At 37.1% G+C, this 23,576-nt stretch overlaps 1 protein-coding gene across 5 annotated transcripts in view; it reads right to left on the bottom strand.

Moving 5' to 3' along the window:
- The window catches only part of CCAR1 (cell division cycle and apoptosis regulator 1), a 53,356-nt gene that overhangs the window by 4,736 nt on the left and 25,044 nt on the right, over nt 1-23,576 (bottom strand). For all 5 annotated transcript variants that reach the window (XM_082630546.1, XM_082630543.1, XM_082630544.1 and 2 more), the window contains exons 10-21: nt 23,271-23,432; nt 20,437-20,662; nt 19,732-19,845; nt 19,021-19,187; nt 18,075-18,285; nt 17,173-17,256; nt 14,102-14,287; nt 7,918-8,109; nt 4,639-4,878; nt 4,138-4,249; nt 1,060-1,142; nt 506-652 (exon numbers count right to left, since the gene is read on the bottom strand). In XM_082630546.1, the coding sequence (XP_082486672.1) occupies nt 506-652; nt 1,060-1,142; nt 4,138-4,249; nt 4,639-4,878; nt 7,918-8,109; nt 14,102-14,287; nt 17,173-17,256; nt 18,075-18,285; nt 19,021-19,187; nt 19,732-19,845; nt 20,437-20,662; nt 23,271-23,432 (1,924 nt within the window). The remainder of the gene's footprint in view (nt 1-505; nt 653-1,059; nt 1,143-4,137; nt 4,250-4,638; nt 4,879-7,917; nt 8,110-14,101; nt 14,288-17,172; nt 17,257-18,074; nt 18,286-19,020; nt 19,188-19,731; nt 19,846-20,436; nt 20,663-23,270; nt 23,433-23,576) is intronic.

Raw genomic sequence — 23,576 nt, 5'->3', positions numbered from 1 at the left:
GGGTCTCCATTTTCATGGTAGAATGCCCATGATACATTATTAAATGAAAAAAAGTTGTCCATCAGTATGTTTAGAATGATTTCATGTGTTGTTTATAAAACTGGAACTATCATATATATATACACATATGAGTTGCTTACAAAAGGATCTAGAAGTTTATATATTAGGCCAGAGGAGTGGAACTAGAGGGAGAGGAGACTTTTAACTTCTTTTACTTTATTTATTTCAGTATTGCTTAACTATATTACTATAAGCCTGTATTGCTTTTTTTTTTTTTAATTTATTTATTTATTTTGCATCACCAGGTCTTAGTTGTGGCATGTGGAATCTAGTTCCCTGACCAGGGATCGAACCCGGGCCCCCTGCATTGGGAGCACAGAGTCTTAGCCACTGGACCACCAGCGAAGTCCCCGTATTGCTTTTATATTTCAAAAAGTCAAAGGTACTAAAAAGACAAAGTTACTTAAACATGCTTTTCATTTTAAATATTCACGAGATAGATTACCTGAGCCCGAGAAAGATGTAGTCCAAGAGTATAAAGTATTTCTTCCAAATCCTTTTCAAGAAGGTAACCACAATGGCTTTGATCAAAATAAACAAATGCCATTAATAGATCTCTGTTAATTGTGATCATCTGAATCTTTTCTTTTTCCTAAAGAAAATGCAGAAGATACAGTACATAATTTTTACCCCTGATAAGTGAGAAAATTAGACTGTCCATATAATACCCAAAATTTGCAAACATCTTTACCTCATCTTAGCTAAAATGAATTGATCTGATTTATGTGTATAGAAGAAAGAAGTAAGACATACTGATTATCTGACAAAACCACAAATACCAAAATACAACCGACTGAATTCTGATGAGTGGTAATATATAGATATACAAGGATCAATAAAATTCATCACTTAGTTATGTTTAATAAGTCTAGATTATGTAAGAAATGGAAATTATCGTATTATAAAAAATACAGTATTATACAGAAATGTCACATCACTGTGTTGTACACATTAAACATAATAATGTATGTCAAACATACTTCAGTATTTAATACATACCTTATCTTTAGAGGGCCTCTCCTTGCAGTATCTATTAATATCTCTTTTGTCATCTCGTTTGTTTATTTCTTCCTCATCCCGATCTATAAAATAAATACAACAGCAGCAAAAGACTCATTAATAAATTTTCAACTACTGTACAGATTGAAAATACTTTTCTATTACTGATCAGTTTTCAAAAGATAAAATAGCAAAGAAATATTATACGACTAAAAACAGTTTGGATTTTATAAGAAACAATTATAAAGAATAAGAACAGGAAGAAATTTATAAAGAGACTACAAGGAAGAAAAAAATGGACTTTACTGATTCAAATACAAGGACTTAATTCAATAAATATTTGGGAGAATTAGTTCCCAAACATGAATGAACTTTATGCAAAAAATTGAAACATAAATTTAAACAAAACAGGGCAGAGAATATTTTCTATAAGATAAAAGGAAAAACAGCCAATATACTAAAACTAACTGCAAATGGATTATTGCAAAATAAAACTACATATGAGAATTGAAATGTTCTTAATAAAGAAGACCTAACAGTATTAATACCCAGATTTGCTGACACTAATGTATGTGTCCTTTGATAAAAGATAGGAATTTTGGGCTTCCCTGGTGGCACAGTGGTTCAGAATCCGCCTGCCAATGCAGGGGACATGAGTTCGAGCCCTGGTCCAGGAAGATCTCACATGCCACGGAGCAACTAAGCCCATGCGCCACAACTACTGAGCCTGCGCTCTGGAGCCCATGAGCCACAACTACTGAGCCCATGTGCCACAACTACTGAAGCCTGCATGCCTAGAGCCCGTGCTCTGCAACAAGAGAAGCCACTGCAATGAGAAGCCCGGGCACCGCAAAGAGTAGCCCCCGCTCGCCGCAACTAGAAAAAGTCTGCGCACAGCATCAAAGACCCAGGGCAGCCAAAAATAAATTAAATAAATTTAAAAAAAGAAAGATAGGAAATTCGATAAATTATTCTTAATAAATAAACAGAAAACTGACAAAAAGTAAACCCCTTTCTCTTACCTATCCATAAGCTACCCAGTTCCTGAAGACCTCAGCCATCGCCCTCAGGTCAAGCACCATTAACAGCTCGTTATTCAACTAATACTGAAGAATAAATCTGTTATGGGTTCAACCGTTATCCCCTAAAATTCCAAAGCTGAGGTCCTAAGCCCCTAGTAGTTCAGAATATTGCCTTATTTGGAGAAAGGGTCTATCTATACAGAGATAATCAAGTTAAAATGAGGTTATTAGAGTGAGCTCTAATCCAATGACTGGTGTCTTTACAGAAAGGGGAAATTTAGACACAGACACATGCAGATAGAAGATGATGTGACAATACAGGGAAAAGATGGCCATCTACAAGCAGCTGAGGAGAGCTGCTTGGAACAGACACTTCCTCACAGCCCTCAGAAGAAACAAACCCTGCTAACTCCTTCATCTCAGACTTGGCCTTCAGAACTGTGAAGACAGTAAATTTCTATTGTTTGAGCTAAACAGTTTGAGGTACCTTTCATGGTAAACCTAGTGAACTAATACATCATCCTTTCATGAATGATATACAACTAAACGGCTTTTTTGCCGATATTTAATGATCTGTCAACAATTTTAAGAGAAATTTTGTTTCTAGAGGCTTCTGGATCTCTCAAATGGACCTCCATCAGAAAGCCTGGAGTAACAAAGGGTTTGTTGATAAAATAGGAGATACAGTAAACACTAGGAGTTAATTAGCCCTTGAGATGTTACACAGCATAAATTTATAATATTTTACACTATATTCCCTTCATTTTTTTTTTTTTTGCGGTATGTGGGCCTCTCACTGTTGTGGCCTCTCCCGTTGTGGAGCACAGGCTCCGGACACACAGGCTCAGCAGCCATGGCTCACGGGCCCAGCCGCTCCATGGCATGTGGGATCCTCCCGGACCGGGGCACGAACCCGTGTCCCCTGCATCGGCAGGCGGACTCTCAACCACTGTGCCACCAGGGAAGCCCACATTCAATAATTTTTGAGAGGGGCTTCCCTGGTGGCGCAGTGGTGAAGAATCCACCTGCCAATGCAGGGGACACGGGTTCGAGCCCCGGTCTGGGAGGATCCCACATGCCGCGGAGCAACTAGGCCCGTGAGCCACAACTACTGAGCCTGCGTGTCTGGAACTTGTGCTCCGCAACAAGAGAGGCCGCAACAGTGAGAGGCCCGCGCACCGCGATGAAGAGTGGCCCCCGCTCGCCGCAACTAGAGAAAGCCCACGCACAGAAACAAAGACCCAACACAGCCAAAAATAAGTAAATAAATTTAAAAAAAAAGAAAAAAAAAAAGTCCCAAATCTACATGGAAACTGACAGGTACTCAGTGGTACTCCATAAGTACTTTAGGGCTGGCATCTATGACTAGTATTTTGAATATCATTACTACTGGTAAAAGTTTGTTATTTAAAACATGGGTGATAGGTATACAGGTGCTTATTATTATTAGTCTTTAAACTCTATATGCTATATGTACTCTTTTGCTTGTATGATAGTCTTCATAATTAATTAGTTTTCTAAAGAAGATTATATTCTATGAAACAAGGAAGACTATTATACCTTTTCATGACACATTTTAACACCACGTTTGGGAAATTTTTTTTCCCTCAAGTTGAGTTACCATTAACTATATATGGAACATATGATAGTTAAAAATAAACATTTCTGGGGCTTCCCTGGTGGCACAGTGGTTGAGAGCCTGCCTGCTGATGCGGGGGACATGGGTTTGTGCCCCGGTCTGGGAAGATCCCACATGCCGCGGAGCAGCTAGGCCCGTGAGCCATGGCCGCTGAGCCTGCACGTCGGAGCCTGTGCTCCGCAACGGGAGAGGCCACAACAGTGAGAGGCCTGCATACCGCAAAAAAAAAAAAAAAAAAATTTCTTAAAACAATCCTCTCACCTAAAAATTAGTAAAACAATACTTAACATATTTTCACTAGAGAATATTTTACTGTTTCTAGTCTAAAAAATATTATAATTATAGATTTCAGTGATACAAAGTCCCCAAACAAAAACTGTATTTTTCATCCTAAGGGAAAATAAATTGGAATCATACCATCTTCTTCATCCTCAGCTTCTTCCGCCTCCATTGGATCATATTCATCTTGATTATTATCTTCTTCAGTTTCATCATCATCTTTAGAATCATCTTTTCTTTTATCTTCTTTCTGTAATTTAAAATGTCTTAAAGTTAAGCAAGCTCTCACCAAACATCAAATGACTAAAAGAAAAACATTAAATTGACTAAATTTACCTGAAATAGTATCACATTATAAATATCTTGTAACAATAATATACTTTAAGAATAAACTACCATTCACAATGTACATAAATCAAACCATCATGCTATATACCTTAAAGAATAAACTATCAGAAAACTAGTTATAGATGCTTATATAGGCTTAATTCAAAGACTTAAATTTCTAATAATACACTAAAAGTTTTTAGTTTGGCCTTTACATTTTACTATTCTGATGGAATTCATTGTCATGCGTTACACTCCAGAAGACTAATTAGAAACTAAACCCGGTTGCTGGTCCTGGAAATATTTACAGACCTTCCTTTCATCTCTATCTTCTTTTTTATCTTTATCATCGCCTGATTTTCTCCTTTTGGGTTTTGGCTCATCAGTTTCATCATCTCTTTCTTCTTTTTTATCTTTTCTCTCATCTTTTTTGCTTTTCTTTTCCTTTTCTTTTTTATCCTCTTTCTCAGGAAGAGACAATAATGATTTGTATATTCTGACGCCAAAATCTCTTTGAAGCATTTCATTGAAAAGCTCTGCAAATAATGAAACCTATAAAAAGACAAACAGTAACCCAACCAACTTTAATAGAAATATTGAACAAATCAAGCAAATCAGTAATTTGTCAAATGATAATCTGTCACATCTGACAATTAATGTGCACTAACAATAAAATTATAATAATTGATGTCAATGATGCTGAGTAGCCTCAAAAACTCTCCTGAAGATATAAATACTATGTTTGGTATACTTTGGGCCAAATATTACAAAAAATAATAACTGCATTACTTTATCATGTACATTTATTATGAGGTGTACTCAACAAGTTTTTATGAAATGCCTACTATGTACCAGGGACTGTTCTTGGCACTGGGGATACAGCAGTGAAGAAAGCAGATAAAAATCCCAACTCTCATAAGCTAACAATCTAGTGGGACAAAGTATGGAATAATCAAATCAACATTGAATTATAAGAAAAACAAGCAGGATAAGAGCACAGAGAGTAACAAGGGAGTGTAGCCAAAGACGGCCTTTCTGATCAAGTGACGTTTGAAAAGTGATGTGAGGGCAGCAAGGGAATGAGCCATTAAATAGATACCCAGAAGAGCATTCCACGCAGGGGAAACCAAATCAAACTCTGAGTAGGGAGTAAGCTTTATTACTATGCAAGGATCCAGGGATAATGACCTTTAATATATTCATGAACCTAAAATTATATACTAAATATCCTATGTAAATATATCTTTTTTTCTTTCTTTCTTTTGGCCATGCTGCATGGCTTGTAGGATATCTTAACTCCCTGACCAGGGATTGAACCTGGACCCAGGCAGTGAAAGCACTGAGTCCTAACCACTGGACTGCCAGGGAATTCCCTATGTAAATATATCTAAGGCAATTGCATTCAACAGATTAAAAGGGTCTAGAACTTGAAACAGTTACAACAGTTCTAAAATATGTAATTTTTGGCAATGTGTTCAGTATAATTGGTAAAACACTTCAATCAGACTATTTTCCTGATCAGAAAGAAACATACAATGTATTAAAACTATAACTGATCTTACAATCTATTTTTCATTCATGCCGTCTTTATACATTTTAAATAAAAAGAAATCTATTATCAGTAAAATGACCATTAAGATGTTGAGAATTCTTTTCTCTTAATCATTAATGTAAAAATTAAATAAAATCTTCATTTGTGTAAGTAAATAGCAAGAGTCACATATTTTTCTTAGACTTTTCTATCTTCTATTACTCAAATAAAAAGCAATTAAGGGACTTCCCTGGTGGCGCAGTGGTTAAGAATCCACCTGCCAATGCAGGGGACAAGGATTTGATCCCAGGTCCGGGAAGATCCCACATGCCGCGGAGCAACCAAGCCCGTGCACCACCACTACTGAGCCTGCGCTCTAGAGCCCGCATGCCACAACTACTGAAGCCCGTGCGCCTAGAGCCCGTGCTCTGCAGCAAGAGAAGCCCCCGCTCACCACAACTAGAGAAAGCCTGCGTGCACCAATGAAAACCCAACGCAGCCAAAAATAAATAAATAAATCAACAAAAACCAAACAAACAAAAAAGCAATTAAAATGTGTTAGCTTGGAAGAAAGTTAGAGCAGTAACTAGAAGATCAGTATTAATTCTACATATCTTTTCATCTACAAGCAGTGAAAGACAAAGATACACCTAGCATTAAAATTAAATCAGTCAAAAATCTATTTATAAAAAATATCTATTTATTATTGATATATGGTTTTTCTTAGTAGTAATTTCTTTTAAATTCATATACCAAAATGACTTACATTCTAATGACAGATTAAAAGGAAACTAACCAAGGGGGTATGTTAGGTGGAGAGGAAGAAAAATAAAGGATCATTCTGCTAGCAGAGGGCTGTTCCTAAATCACCTTGTTTCCACCAAACAGCATTAATTTGACATCCTCTTACAGCATCGGTTAGGTATACAGTATATACTTTTTTTTTCAGTATATACTTTTTAAGCAGTAAGTAATACCAAAGACTATTTTTTTTCATTTATTTACTTCTTGAATGATTACTACATGATAGGCACTGTTAAGAGTTAAATTTATGGCAATTGGTAATAAAAATAAAATCACATTGTATATAGTGTTTAAGGACACTGGCTTACTGGAATTATCCATGCTTCAAAAAATATAAATATGTTAATATTGTAACATAGTTTATTTCAAGACCAATAAACATGGATTTCATGTTTATTAATTGCCTCAGTAGTCCTCTATACTTGTTTGCAAATGTCTCTGGTCTAAGCACTTCATTTTTATCTTACCATCTGGTGAACAATGCCTCCTGGGTCAAGTAGGTATGATTGATTTTTATAATATAATTTATCAAATAACACAATGTGAGATATGTTGATAAGATACAATAATTGAACACAATTATAATTTTGTACAGGCTATTTGCAAAACTGATATTTGGGGATATTTTACACTGTTTCGTTTAAAGAATGAAGCAATCATTTACTTAGGGATGAAAGTGCATTTCAACTGTTTTGAAAAATGACATGAACTGTTTGTTGTAAAGCTACTCTAAAGTAATGGTACAAAGAAACAGATTCATGTTGAAAATATAAACACCAATTATTTTATCTTATTCCTACATCAATCACAAGTAAAAGTTTCAATCCCACTAAATGGTATTTTAATTCTAGAGTAAATAATAGTGTGCTACTACATTCCCAAGAGAGGCAATTAGAGATTATTGTATCATATGTCTCCCAATATCCTGATAAAAGAACACACCACTACACCACTACTTGTGATGTAGTCTTGGGGAAAAAAATAATTGAACCTGAACTGGATTGAGACTTTAGGTCCAACTATCAATTTATGGGAAATAGAGAGGCCAGAAGAACATTTAAACCATATCACAGGAATGCAATCAGCAAAAGTGAGTCTGTAGGGAACATCATCTGGTTGTTCTTTCCCCAAAAAATACATTGTAAGGAAAATACAAAAAACAAAAACAGTTAAAGAGGCACTCAAAAGAGATTTAAGAGATATATTAACCAATGTGTGAACCTTATTTGGATCCCAATTCAAACTTAAAACATTACCTCAAATGAATGTTCTTTATTATCCTCTAATCTGTAGTCCAAAAGAACACTCAAAGACATGATGCTACAATCAAACTTGCCACTTTTTGCAGCCCAGTTTGGATGTACAACGATGGCTGGCTCATCAGGCAAAATATATCTTCTTTCCCGACGCTGGCGTTCTAGTTCCTCTTGACGTTTTCTTTCTTCTTCCTACATATTTGAAATTTTAAGTAATGGTTAAACCTGCATGCACATTACATATACATACCATATGTAAAGAAAAAGGGCAAATTTCTATGACTCCTTACGATGATAATACCAACCTTAAGGGCTAAGAAGGGAGCAAAGTTCAAATTTAATAAAGAGGACAGCAGCTTTTATGGCTCCTAATTCTTTCTTTTCAATTTCCCAGCATAAGAAATTGCCCTCTAAAGAGGAAAAAAACCCCACAAACCTATATTAACATCATATAAATCAGGAGATTCTGGGAAAACAGTGGTGGTAACATAGTTTGTGGGTCTACCTGAATCCTCACATTTAAAAAGAGTCAGAATAGGGCTTCCCTGGTGGCGCAGTGGTTGAGAATCTGCCTGCTAATGCAGGGGACACGGGTTCGAGCCCTGGTCTGGGAAGATCCCACATGCCGCGGAGCAACTGGGCCCGTGAGCCACAGCTACTGAGCCTGCGCGTCTGGAGCCTGTGCTCCAGCAACAAAAGAGGCCTCGATAGTGAGAGGCCCGCGCACCGCGATGAAGAGTGACCCCCACCGCTTGCCACAACTAGAGAAAGCCCTCGCACAGAAGTGAAGAACCAACACAGCCAAAAATAAATAAATAAACAAATGTGGGTTTAAAAAAAAAATTAAAAAAATAAATAAATAAAGAGTCAGACTAATCTAGATACCAAAACCAAAATCCATGTATATGCACAACAAAACGAGGTGATAAGGTATCCCCACAAACCCCAATATACAAGTGAGTAGACCCCAACATCTATGTGTTACTGAAATCTATGTGGGGGGAAAGCAGAAGGAAGCAACGAGGTTGCCTGTTGGATCTAAGAACAGGAAAACCATAAAATAATCAGGCAATGGAAAGCTCAGCAGGTAAATTTAAGAATAGCAGCTAAAAATAGGAATAGGTGAGTGAGGGTATACAAGGGGTCAGTGTTAAGATCTGAAAGGGCCCAGACATTCTAGCCCTACCTATGAACTTGCAAAGCTGATTTACCAGGGCATCCTTCCAGCACAGGGCCCCACAACGAGGAGAAACTTCTGAGAGCAGAATCAATAGTGAGTCGGACAGGGACAACAGAGACAACAAAGACAAGGGAGGAGAAGGTCCAGATAAAAAGTGATAGAGGGCAATAAAGATTGAAATCTCAGCAAACCACCATACTTTTTGACAGAACAAGAAAATAACAGAACACAGGGCTCTGTGAAGTTAGAAAAGCTATCTGAAGCAATCTCCTAACAAACTTTAGGCAAACTACATTCACATAAACAGGAGCAGTAGAAAAGTACTGAGGTCAAATCCCAAAGTTATTATTAGAAAAAAAAAAAAGAACAAGGAGCAGAATCACATCTCTGGCAGACAATGAAAGTGGGCCAGAAAGCCACGGCCAAAAGGCAGATAAAAATCTTAACTTACTATTTTAAACTGTGCTAAAAGACATTAAGAAAATGTTATAGGGACTTCCCTGGTGGCAAAGTGGTTAAGACCCCGTGCTCCCAATGCAGGGGGCCCAGATTTGATCCCTGGTCGGGGAACTAGATCCAACATGCAGGCCACAACTAAGAGTTCACATGCCACAACTAAGGAGCTGGCGAGCCGCAACTAAGGAGCCCGCCTGCCACAACTAAGACCTGACATAACCAAATAAATAAATAAATAAATATTTAAAAAGGGAAAAGAAAATGTTACAAGATATGAAAGAACAACATGAATAAGAATTTTAAAAGTAGAAAATGAGGTGACAGGGACTTCCCTGGTGGTCCAGTGGTTAACACTTTGCCTTCCAATGCAGGGAATTCAAGTTTGATGCCTGGTCAGGGAGCTAAGATCCCACATGCCTTGCAGCCAAAAAACCAAAACATAAACAAACAAACAAACAAACAAAAAAAACAGAAGCAGTACTATAACAAATTCAATAAAGACTTTAAAAATGGTCCAGGGCTTCCCTGGTGGTGCAGTGGTTAAGAATCCGCCTGCCAATGCAGGGGACACAGGTTCGAGCCCTGGTCCAGGAAGATCCCACATGCCGCGGAGCAACTAAGCCCATATGCCACAACTACTGAGCCTGCGCTCTAGAGTCTGCGAGCCACAACTACTGAGCCCACACGCCTAGAGCCCATGCTCCGCGATAAGAGAAGCCACTGCACCGCAATGAAGAGAAGCCCCCGCTCGCCACAACTAGAGAAAGTCCGTGTGCAGCAACGAAGACCCAATGTAGCCATAAATAAATATATACATTAAAAAAAAAAAGGTCCATATCAAAAAAAAAAGAAAATGAGGTGACAGAACTTAGATAACAATCAGAAAAGATAGTTACAGAAATTTAAAAATAAACTAGAAGGAATAGAAAAGAAAATAAACTCAAGAGATAATGCCTTAAGAGAACAGAAGGTAATGTGGAAATCTTAAAAATCAAAAGAAATGAAAAGTATTCAAGAAAAAGCGACCAATATTGAGGAAGCAAAAAAGGTCAATACAAGACATCAGAATTCCTTAAAGAAAACAAAAGCAAGGGAACAGAACAAATAAAAAACTATTACTGGACTTCCCTGGTAGCACAGTGGGTAAGAATCCGCCTGCCAATGCAGGAGACACGGGTTACAGCCCTGTTCCAGGAAGATCTCACATGCCGCGGAGCAACTAAGCCCGTGTGCCACAACTACTGAGCCTGCACTCTAGAGCCCATGAGCCACAGCTACCAAGCCCATGTTCCACAACTACTGAAGCATGTGCACCTACAGCCCGTGCTCCGCAACAAGAGAAGCCACCGCAATGAGAGGCCCACGCACCGCAACGAAGAGTAGCCCCTGCTCACTGCAACTAGAGAAAGCTCGCATGCAGCAATGAAGACCCAACACAGCAAAAAAAAGAAATAAATTAAAATAGGGCCTCCCTGGTGGCGCGGTGGTTGAGAGTCCGCCTGCCGATGCAGGGGATACGGGTTCGTGCCCCGGTCTGGGAGGATCCCATATGCCGCGGAGCGGCTGGGCCCGTGAGCCATGGCCGCTGGGCCTGTGCGTCCGGAGCCTGTGCTCTGCAGCGGGAGAGGCCACAACAGTGAGAGGCCCGCGTACAGCAAAAAAACAAACAAACAAACAAAAAAAAATAAATAAAATAAAATAAAAACAAACAGGTAACCACCTGAAAATGGCAGGGAACCAATGCATTTTCATGAAAGCTGGATAAACAAACAAAAAAAAATAGTGCTTGATTTAGCAGTGTGTGCGCACGCACGCACACGCGCGCGCACACACACACACACACACACACACAAATATTTTTTGGCCGCACCATGCCGTACGTGGGATATTAGTTCCCCAACCAGGGATTGAACCCATGCCCCCTGCAGTGGAAGCACAGAGTCTTAACCACTGGACCACAAAGGAAGTCCTAATATTCTATATTTTAAAAAGAAAGAGAAAAATCAAGTATTGATCCTGCCTTCTTCTATATGAATTTACCAAAAGTCAAACCTGTACCACCGGAGTAACCAAACAGCAGATGAGGGGAATATGTGAACACAGAATAAGAATTATGATATCACCATTTTTGAACCCCAATAAATCAATGGATCTATGATTTGAGCACCAATGGCCACTAACATCAAAAAGCGAAAATCAACTCTCTGCCTTCTTTTTCTGCTCTTCCTGTCCTGAACAATTCAGTTCTGAAGCAATTCCTACAAGCAAAGCAGGTGTCTATACAGGGGATGGAGGCTGTGAGGAAGGAGTGCTACAATAGCCCAGAGCAGATGAGCTGCCCAGTTACCAGGAACTGAAAGCCAAATGAAGCAAGGAGGGTATCCATACAGAGAAAGCACAGAGCAGGGAATGAGAGCAGAGTGAGGATATTTAAATTGGAGAGGGAGTGTGATGGACAACTGAGAAAGTAAGCAAATATACTAAGTATAATAGAAGGTATGTTTCTCATTATTGGAGAAAGGAGTTAAGATGCATGGAAAGAGAGAAAACTAGAATGAACTCTGTGATGCTGGAGTAGAACTGGAGATATTAGTACAAACTTAGGACTTTATTGTAGTAAATATGATGTAACATTCTTCACTAAAAGATACCAGGACTTGCTGGGGAAATGGCTGATTTCAGTAATAGGGCAGGGATAGTACACGGTGAGACTAAAACACTGTATTGTGCTGCAAAATAAGAAAGTCCTCAGAGGGCTTCCCTGGTGGCGCAGTGGTTGAGAGTCCGCCAGCCGATGCAGGGGACACGGGTTTGTGCCCCGGTCCGGGAAGATCCCACATGCCGTGGAGCGGCTGGGCCCGTGAGCCATGGCCGCTGAGCCTGCGCGTCCGGAGCCTGTGCTCCGCAACGGGAGAGGCCACAGCAGTGAGAGGCCCACGTACCGCAAAAAAAAAAAAAAAAAAAAAAAAAAAGAAAGTCCTCAGAAAATGACAAGGACATTTCCAAGAACACAGAAGACAACTTGAAAGGCCTCCTGCTGGCCAACTCTTGAGACAATTTCACTATAAAAATAACTTATATAGTAAAATAAGAATCATGCATCTCTTCAGAACAAGGTAATTTCCTTACATAATTACAAAATCATTATCACATCCAAGAAATTTAACAGTTCTTCAATATTATCTAATATCACATCCATAATAAAATTTCTCCAATTACCCCAAAAATACTCTTTATGGCTTTTTCCCCCTCTATCCGGGATCCAGTCAAGTTTCGCTCAGTGCATTCAGTTGTCATGTCTTGTTAACCTTCTGTAATCTAAACCATTTTTCTTCTTTCATTACATGGACATTTTTTGAAAAGTTCAGACAAGCTGCTTTGTAGAATCTCGTACATTCTAAATTTATCTGTTTTCTTACAATTAGATTAAGGTAAAACATTTTCGGCAGGAATACTTCATAAATAATGACGTATACTTCACAATGCATTCCACTGGGAAACACATAATGTCGGTTTATCCAATTACTGGTGTTGTAACACACTTCTGATATCCCCATGTTTCAAATTCAGAAAACATCCATAAGTTACTCTTCTGGGCATAAGACTGAGGCATAAATGGGAGTGAATAAACAGCCTCTGAGTCTGAAGGACTGAAATGCAATCGAACACACAGCTTTAAAGCAGCACAATTCTCAGAGAAGCACTTCACTAGAATCCATCTCTGAACTTAGTGGCTTTGTCAACCAAATTTCATTTCATTTTTTATATCTAAAACATTATTATTCATTTTTAAGAGGGAGGAATAAAAATACATGACTTGGAAATCACTCAACTGTGTCTCAAGTGGAGAATGAATAAACAAACTGTGATACACTGATACTGTGGAATACTATTCAGAAATGAAAAGGAACAGGGGCTTCCCTGGTGGTGCAGTGGTTGAGAGTCCGCCTGCCAATGCAGGGGACACGGGTTCGTGCCCCGGTCCGGGAAGATCCCACATGTCGTGGAGTGGCTGGCCGGCGAGCCATGGCCACTGGGCCTGCGCGTCCGGAGCCTGTGCTCCGCAACGGGAGGGGCCACAACGGTGAGAGGTCCGCGTACCACCAAAAAAAAAAAAAAAAAAAAAAAAAAAAGAAAAGGAACAAACTATAGAAACACAATAAAATGGGTGAATCTCTAATGCATCATGCTAAGTTAAAGAGGTCAGACTAAAAAGGTTATGTAATTCCATTTACGTGATATACTGGAAAAAGCAAACTACAGGAAAACAGATCAGTGGCTTCCAGCAGCTGAAGGGGTGGGAGAAGAAAATGCTTACAAAGGGGTACAGGGTATTTTTAGGAGGTGAAAGACCTGTTTTATATCATGACTGTGGTGGTGGTGGTTACACGACTATGTGCATGTGTCAAAACTTGCGCAACTGTTCACTAAAAGGTTGAATTTTTCTATTCCGTAAACTATACCTTAATACAAGTATATACATACATATTCCAAGAACCCTATAAACCAATATTATGTTTAATAGTATTTAAATGATTTAGTATATACCTCTTTATCATCTTCAGATTTCCTATCATCCTCCTCTTCCTCTTCTTTCTCAGATTTCTCTAATTCCTTTTGTTCTTCTTTTTGCTCTTCTACTTTAAGCTGTTTTGTCAATCGGGCTATTAACTGGGATTTTAACCCTTTGGAACTAAGAGCTCGACTTTCTAATTCTTTTCGGAGATCATTTACCTAAATATACACACCATAAAAACACAGAAAATGAAAACAGGATAGTGAAATAGGGAACTGTGCAATGATCTTTTGTATGATTTTTAAAAAAATTTTGGTGAAAGGGACAGTTGTACAGCTCATAAAATGTTTGTGAAAATGCAAAACGACAGAGTATTTTTTGAAAATAATTTGCAACATGTTTTAAGATGGTTTGAAGAAGAAGTTAATGCTCTTTGACCCAGAAATTCTAATTTCTGGGAACTTACCCTAAGGAAATAACCTAAACACAAGAAAAAAACTTTTTATATTGATACATTCCTTGTCATAATCCCTCCCTCCAAAAAAGTGAAGAATCTAAATATCCAATAGAAGGGTAATACCAAAGAAAAAAAGCAGTACATCAACTAAATGGAACAGTATAGAACATTTAAAAATAATTACATGGGAAACACTATTATTAACTGAAAAGGAGCCAGCAACTTTTTTACACAACATGATTAGAACCAACCAACCAACCAACCAGTTTGTACCCAGAAAATATAATGGAAGATAATACATAGAATTTTTAAGAAAAGTTGTGTTCGAATGATAGGCTTGAGAAATTTTTTTTCTTCAATTTTTTATGCATACACCAATTTTTAAAATAAGCATGCCTTATATTTATAATCAAAAGGAATACAAGTTTTCATCAAAAAAACCTACAAACAGTAAATGCTGGAGAGGGTGTGGAGAAAAGGGAACCCTCTTGCACTGTTGGAGTGGGAATGTAAATTGATACAGCCACTATGGAGAACAGTATGGAGGTTCCTGAAAAAACTAAAAACAGAACTACCATATGACCCAGCAATCCCACTACTGGGCATATACCCTGAGAAAACCATAATTCAAAAAAAGTCATGTACCACAATGTTCATTGCAGCACTATTTACAATAGCCAGTACATGGAAGCAAACTAAGTGTCCATCGACAGATGAATGGATAAAGAAGATGTGGCACATATATACAATGGAATATTACTCAGACATAAAAAGGAACAAAACTGAGTTATTTGTAGTGAGGTGGATGGACCTAGAGTCTGTCACACAGAGTTAAGTAAGTCAGAAAGAGAAAAACAAATACCGTATGCTAACACATATATATGGAATCTAAAAAAAAAAAAAAAAAAAAGGTTCTGATGAACCTAGGGCCAGGACAGCAATAAAGATGCAGACGTAGAGAATGGACTTGAGGACATGGGGAGGGAGAAGGGTAAGCTGGGACAAAGTGAGAGTAGCACTGACATGTATACACTACCAAATGTAAAATAGACAGCTAGTGGGAAGCAGCTGCATTGCACGGGGAGATCAGCTCCGTGCTTTGTGACCACCTAGAGGGGTGGGATAGGGAGATGCAAGAGGGAGGGGATATTGGGATATATGTATACATATAGCTGATTCACTTTGTTATACAGCAGAAACTAACACAACATTGTAAAGCGATTATACTCCAACAAAGATGTTAAAAAAGAAAAAAAATTTCTCGCGATAATATGGGTAATTTGTCATCTTGTTTACTAAAATTTTTCTTTATTAAGGGAGAGATACTGAAAATTATCCCAATTTTATTGGAAATGTGCTTTACAAATAATAAATTTCTATTCATAAAAAGAAGAAAAGGGGCCTCCCTGGTGGCGCAGTGGTTGAGAGTCCGCCTGCCGATGCAGGGGATACGGGTTCGTGCCCCGGTCTGGGAGGATCCCATATGCCGCGGAGCGGCTGGGCCCGTGAGCCATGGCCGCTGGGCCTGCGCATCCGGAGCCTGTGCTCCGCAACGGGGGAGGCCACAGCAGTGAGAGGCCCGCATACCGCAAAAAAAAAAAAAAAAAAAAAAAAAAAAAAAAAAAAGAAGAAAAGGAATACAACCTTTAAAATAAGAAACAATAGCAGAGCCATCAGTTCGACAAAAAGTCCTTGGAGTGCAGGATTAATCTAATTTTCTGAATCTATAGGACTCTATATGAAACCTGATGTTGAGGAAAATAACTTGGCGTAGTGTAAGAAGAGCAAACATTCTTATGATACACATTCTCTACTAAAAAAGCAATGTTGGTTTAAAAATTACACTTTCATAAAAAAGAAAAAAACCCATATTTTGCTGAGGACAGAAGGTAATAAAAAGGTCAGCTTTTACGTGTTAAACAGGAAGTTGCAAAAGCAAGCCAGCTTCTGATCTTCTGATCTATGTAGAATTTATGTACATAGAATCTATGGATCTACATTCACAATATAGGCCCAGAGATGCAAAACTGCAAAAAGATAGGTCTAAAGACTCTGGGGAGCAAAAACAAACTAGTATGATGGGTTAATCAAAGATTTTCAAAAAAGGGTCTTAAATTATCTTCTTCCTACTTCAGATGTATATCAATCCATTTTATTTTTAAATTTTATTCAAAAACTGGATAATCTTTTTCCTATGTTTCATTCCTTCTCCTTGAATTTAAGTTAATTAAGTGCAGAAATTCCGCCTCTTGGTCAGTTCCCAAATCAAAAAGCAAATATTGCTCATACTATAGGCACATGTATATTACATTCGACAGACAGTGGCTGAACTGATGTATGAAGTCACCTTTTATTTAATTTTGACACACACACACACAAAAACAACAAAGAATATTTATATAAAACCAGTGGACTCGGAGCGGCTGGGCCCGTGAGCCATGGCCGCTGAGCCTGCGCGTCTGGAGCCTGTGCTCTGCAACAGGAGAGGCCACAACAGTGAGAGGCCCGCGTACTGCAAAAAAAAAAAAAAAAAAACAAACCAGTGGACTTCATTTCCAGTGGCTTATATCTGAAAAACTACTGTCCACAACATCCTCTATTCCTGTTCAGAGATTTCAAATTAAATACCATTACTTTCAAAGTTACCTTCATTGTCTTCGGATCAAGTTTAGACCAATGGGTAGGAGTGGAAATTTCTTTAGCTTCACCATCATCCTTCTCTTCTTCATCCTGATATACAAAGTAAAGAACAGAATTACTATTCTGAAACCTTAAAATAAAGGTAATTTACTTTTAAAAGTCTGTTGCTGATCTGTGCAAGGTCACAAGTGTTTCAGATTGTCTTCTCCTAAAGTTATTATTTAGGCAAGTCCACGTACATACATTCTACCACTTTTAACTGATCACAAAGACACTCATCAGCCAATCAAAGCCAGATCTGTGAAACACAAAAGGGTGATAAATTACAACACAAAGGATATCAGGGATGCACAAACACTGCCGATCTCCACTAACCAAACAGTGTGTGATCTTGCCCCAATTTTCAAGCCACCCAAAGTTAAGACTGATTTAGTCAGACCTTTCAAATGTACCAAAGACGATGCCACATAGCCTGAAATTTCAAATCTCTCAGACTTGTGGTTGTCCAATTTCAAATATCCATGACTAGAACTGATGACCGTGAAAGAGAAAATTTTTTAAATTTTAGAAAATGGCAAAATGTTTAAAATGGCTTAATACTGAATCTTGCTCAACAACTGGTCCCAGATTCCAGCAACTAGACCTATGATAAAAACAAAATTCTGTGCAATTTAAGCACAACTTATTTTCCTTTGAGGTCTCAGCACTCTTAAAGTTAGCATAACAGACAGATTTTTTTTTTAAGAGAAAAGAACATACAACTATACTGCTGAAAGCTGGATTACCAGTCGCTGTTACCAGTTATGTTCCTCCATGTGTGTTTGTTATGTAGTGTGTGGTGTGCATTTGTGCCTGTGTTCCTGTGCCTGTGAGAAGCGGAAATAGAAAAAGGGATTAGCGTTCAGTGCCTGTTCTCCATCAGCCTCCTTGCGTTCACCCTGAAGCTTCTCGACCAGCTGCTGCTTGTATCCTCGGGAGAGGGTTTCCCACTCTGAGCGGGTGGGAAGGCAATGCCAAACATCCGGGAAAAATAAAACCACTGTCTCCACATGAGCTGGAACTGTACGCCCCTTGTGGGTCTCCTCAGGGCGATGGTAGCGAATCTCTGCAAAACGGTACCTGTTGCAAGGGAAGAAGCATGTTGGAAAAAAAATTCTAAAATACATTTTAAAGACCCTAGTTCACTTGTAGCACATCAAGTAAAGAAATTTTGCTGCAAGAACTTGAGGTTGGTCTAAAGAAAAAAAAATTATAGAAGCCATAGTTCCTCTTTTGGTACATTTGTACAATATTTTATGGTTAAAAGAAGAATATGTTCCCCAAGGCATTTTCAAAGTTTGATTACAGAGCTACCCATATTTTAGAGAATACCTGAAGAAGCTGGATAGCTGTTCAGATTTCATGTGCTAAAAAAAGAATATTCTGAATTAAGTCACAAGAAATATACTAAAATACACAGGACAAATAAGCCTCAAGAGAAAATATGGCTGAACAAAAATAATCAGCAACTACATCATTTTATAACAAAAGAATTATAATGAAATGAAGTTCTCTCTTGACGATCTTCTCCAGCTATGCATGAAATGAAAAATATTTTCAACATACATCCAACTTCCAAAGTTCAGCATAACAAAACATTCAAATTTTCAGTTTATTTTGATTAGTTCTTAATCCTTTTTCCCCCAAACATTTTTGGCACCAAATAAACTTTTGCTAAAATTAGTATTTTTCCTTTGAGATTACCTGCATGATCAAGATTGCTAAAACAAGGGGTGGGGGAGAAGGCTGATAGACAAGAACATCTATATAACTATTAGAAAAACATTTCTAATCAAGAAATGAATTGGTACTTACCATTGTGTGCATACACTTAGATCAATGCCTGTCAGAGCCTTACAACAACGAATAGCAGTCTTAATCAACACAGAGGGGTCTTTTTCTGGGTCTGGTCCATCCAACGAAGGAGACCAGTGGCCTCCAATGGCCATGGCTTCATCCTTGCCTTTCATGCCCACTAAAAACTAATTTAAAACAAAGAATCATTTACATATATTATGCAACTTGTCAAATTACAAATGAAATACTGGAAAAGGAAAGGAACAAACCTTTCCAATATCATTTTTACTACCTCGGGTATCTGTCAGTCAAGGAAGAGTTCAGTTCATCGTGTTCCACACTGCATTTCAGCAATGGAATAGGATTTATACATCATAACTCATCCTTCTAAAATACTTCCTCAGATAAAAAGTTCTTTTAAAGAAACAAGCTATAATTCAAAGTTTAAGAGCATCCCGATACACTAAACCCATTATCACTAAGATTTTACTATGCTTCAAATATAAAACATCAAAACGACAGTTGAACTAGTGACATACAAATAAGATATAGCCGTTAATCTGCAATGAGAAAAACATCTACATCACTGAGTGCTGTAACTATATTAAAATTAGATATAAAACAAATCAACAAAATTTGAATGGTAGTGTTTTTTAATTCTATATACACACAGTAAGAACTAAGCAAAGCAAATATACACCTAAAGTTAAAATAAATGTTTCACTTTACCTTAACAAGTCTAGCAGGATGCTGAAATCCATCTCGAAGTTCTTGTGGGTCTTCAGCAAGAGCACATGACTTATGATACAAATCTTCCATACTAGGGCTAGCCATCAGCATTACCTATTATAGTCAAATAATTCAATCCTGTCAAAAGTCTAAAGTAATGTAAAAAAATGAGAAGCACCACTAATTATCCTTACATAATAGAATCTGAAGTTTTTTATAAAAATGGAAAGTAAAACGCTATAGCAGAAATGGTATTAGATACCTTATAATTACATAGTTTTAACTTTTCAAGGAATGCTTTTTGATCAATGTTTTTCGAATAGCAGAAAACTACTGACCATAAACAATACACTGAATGTTACCCTGAAGACTCACATATAGTGCATTCACCCAACATTACATTTTTATCTGGGGCTACCAGAAGTCATAGAACATTCCAAAAAGCTCAGTAAAATGAACTTCATCTTCACATTTTTATAAGGTTCAAAATGTTAAAGCAATAACAACATTTTTACAGCTCAAGAGTTAAGGTAAAAAGAGGTTAAATTAAATTACTTAAATAACCAAAACAGAATCTGGCAGACAAGAAGAACACAGGCATTCAGATCTTCAACATAATAACCACTTTCTGAAGATTAATTCCACATACACTTTTAATATGAATAACTACTCAGAAATTTTAGCTGTGTATCACAGAATACAAACCTTTGCACTGTATAAGTGATCAGCATCTGGTGGATCAAGAATGGCCATATTTTTCTCTAAGGACTCTACTTCTCTGTGCATTACATAAAAATTGCAGTAATTTCCCAGCTGAAATGGTCTTGACAAAGGGAAAGCATCCACCCATGTAAACTGAGCATCAAAAAAGTCACTAGGTATATATAAATTCTGATAACGGCGCCTTAGTTCCATCATGTCACAACTAGGACTGAAAAACAGACATAAGTAGTGAATAAAGAGCTTGAACACCAAATACTATGCAAAGATTCATTCAATTCTAAAGCTAAATATATAATCTGATACAGTTAACAGCCAGCTGAAAATGAACAGCCACTGTTAATGAATGAGCTATAGATTTACATAGAAGTACATGAAAATGTCATTTTCAAATATGTTTACTTACAGTTTTGAATAAATAATTAGTATCTATGTGTTACCGTTATTTCTTTATTTTTTGTGTGTAGCTTAAAATTCATTTAGACAAGACCCTTTGAAATAACTTCAAGCTCCAGAAAACATCTGAACAAAAGCAATTCTGCCTCAGTTGAAGCTGCATTTTTGAGAAAATTATGATTCATATAAAATGGATATAAAAAAGGAATAAGAGTGGTACCAATTAGTATGAGTGCTCCTCAATCAGGTTTATACAGTGTCGGAAAAAATACGCCTTTATTGTACAGTAAGATCCCAGATCAGGCATAGTTAATTTAAAATTAAATATAAAAGTCTATATGAAAACAAAATCTAAACGTTTTTTGGATTGTCCACATCTCCATACCTCTCTATCTAATGATTAAGATCCATACCTAATTATTTACTATGTAAAGAGAGGATAAGTTTCTTGCCTTTTAAATCTGGCATAATGAATTTTTTTTTAAAGGATGATTTACTTTTTCCTACGAAACAGAGCTTTTAAAGGAGAGAAACTCAAAAGTAAATCAATCTGGTTAATAGGCCAAGAGATTTCTGTTAAAAGCATAATGAAAAGTGGGAAACACCAATAGTCTGTAAGATGAAAAGATAACTACGACGTCCTTTCAAATGACAACTAAAGGCAAGAGTACGTAATATGAACTAATGTATCTATATGGATGTCTTTTTATGTGAAACCTAAAAATAAGAAATATAGAATGATAAACTTGTCAGTTAAGGTTGTTGACATATTTATATTTATTTGGATAAAATTTTGCTGTCAAAATAAAAATGTTAAAAACAGCTGTCTGAGTTTTCTTATTGTCTTTTAAAGAAGTGCTACAAACAAATTATGTGTGATAGTTTCCTAGTTTTTGAAGTCATGTTTTATCCCGTAGGAGAAAAATCTATAAATAAACAAAACATCATTTCTTGGCATATAGTCTCCTATAATCATATTACTATAAGAATATCTTGCTTTCCACAACTATAGATGGTAAGAGATATGGAAACTTTAAAATCACTTTTATTTATAATGTGTTCATCTGATGTTCTGGGGATTTACTTCCAAGTAATGAAGTGAAACTGTGAAGATTTAACTTGGAAGGAGAAAGACAGCTGCTCAATTTATATCCTAAGTATCAGCTCCTCCCAGAATAGCATTCTAGACTGGGAACAGATGAGTTTAAAAGCAGAGCTGCTCTAGTTAATATTTCTGGGGCTGGAGAAGTGGTTTTGTTTCCAATGAATTTCTCTGAAATATGCAGACAAGGTATTTTTTAAGTATACAAGTAAACAGAGATAACAAGAAAACTAGTAAAAATTAAGAATAGTTGATGATTTGACCACATGCAAGAGTAAATGAACATCTACTACATTAACAATTAAGCAAAGTCATCAAGCAAGGTTTTTTTGGGCATTGAGTAGCTTAAATACTACACTGGTTTACTCAATCTAGAACTGAATAAATAGAAATTTTAACTTTTGTAGGCCAGTATTATGAATATTAATTATTATACTTTGTTGAAGTGCAGCGATACCCTCTCAAGACACTGCGCACAGTTATTTGTTCCTACGCCTAACAGCTTTAAGCACTATTAATGATTCATTTTTCTTATTTTACTGTAAATTTGTTTTTTCCGTCTATTTATCTTACACACAATTGCCAGCCCCAAGGCCTTTAGATGATTATTCCTTTCCATTAGAGCAAATTAGTCATTTACCAATTTGCCTCTATATGAATTATGATTTTGCAGCTATTACCTAGTTGGTCACCACATCCCAACCACCACTGAGTATCTACAACTGCCATACACTGGGTTAAGTGCTTTAGATACATGAAATCAACTCAACCTCACAATAATTCTGCTAGTTGATATAACTTCCATTTCACAAGTGAACCTCAGAAATTCTTGGTAACTTTCTACTTACCTCTGATTTCAAAGGCTAAAAAATGTATTGATGTATACACACATATGTGTATATGTTACGTGTCTTGTGAGTATATATGTAGACCTGTGTTTCTATTATACTACATGGCCACAGCTAACTTGAAATAATTGGTGACTACTGTATCATTACTTCATCATACACAATGAACTATGTATGCCCTTAATAAAGTTATCAATAAATCTGAATCTTAAATAATTTTACCTTTAAGGAACTACTCCATTACAGAGGGGCTGCCTTTTTCAGTGGCTGGTATCTTTAATGAGTGTATGAAAATAATGCACTCTTGCGAAGAACTAAAATGCTACTTCAAATGTATTTCTGCCCTTATATAACTAAGAGCACCACATGTCAGGAAATGAAAGTTGTAAGAAAAATATCTCTCAATGCATCACATTCCTCCAAATTACACAAAATTAGTAATTTAAGAAAACAATGGGGGAAAAAGAACTTACCAATCTAAAGAAAACTTTGAAAACTGAACTGTGTAACGTGGAACAACACGTCGAACTCTCCGAGGTGACCGTTCTCTCTCTCTTCGAGGAGATCTCTCCCGGGAACGTTTTCTCTGAGGAGATCTTTCTCTGGATCTACGTCTTTCTCTCTCCCTTTCACGACTTAAAGCAAATTTTTCTAAAATTACTATTATTTCTGGCATTACTGAAGAGTTCTTTAATGAAATAAATGTCATAGGTAATATAAGCAAGAATCCACAGTATACATTTTTCAATAACTTTTTGAAAATTGTGGTAAAATATAAA

This window comes from Mesoplodon mirus, assembly GCF_964341445.2.
Source record: "Mesoplodon mirus genome assembly, chromosome: 2".
Taxonomy (NCBI): Eukaryota; Metazoa; Chordata; class Mammalia; order Artiodactyla; family Ziphiidae; genus Mesoplodon; species Mesoplodon mirus.
This window is presented reverse-complemented; position numbering and strand designations above follow the sequence as displayed.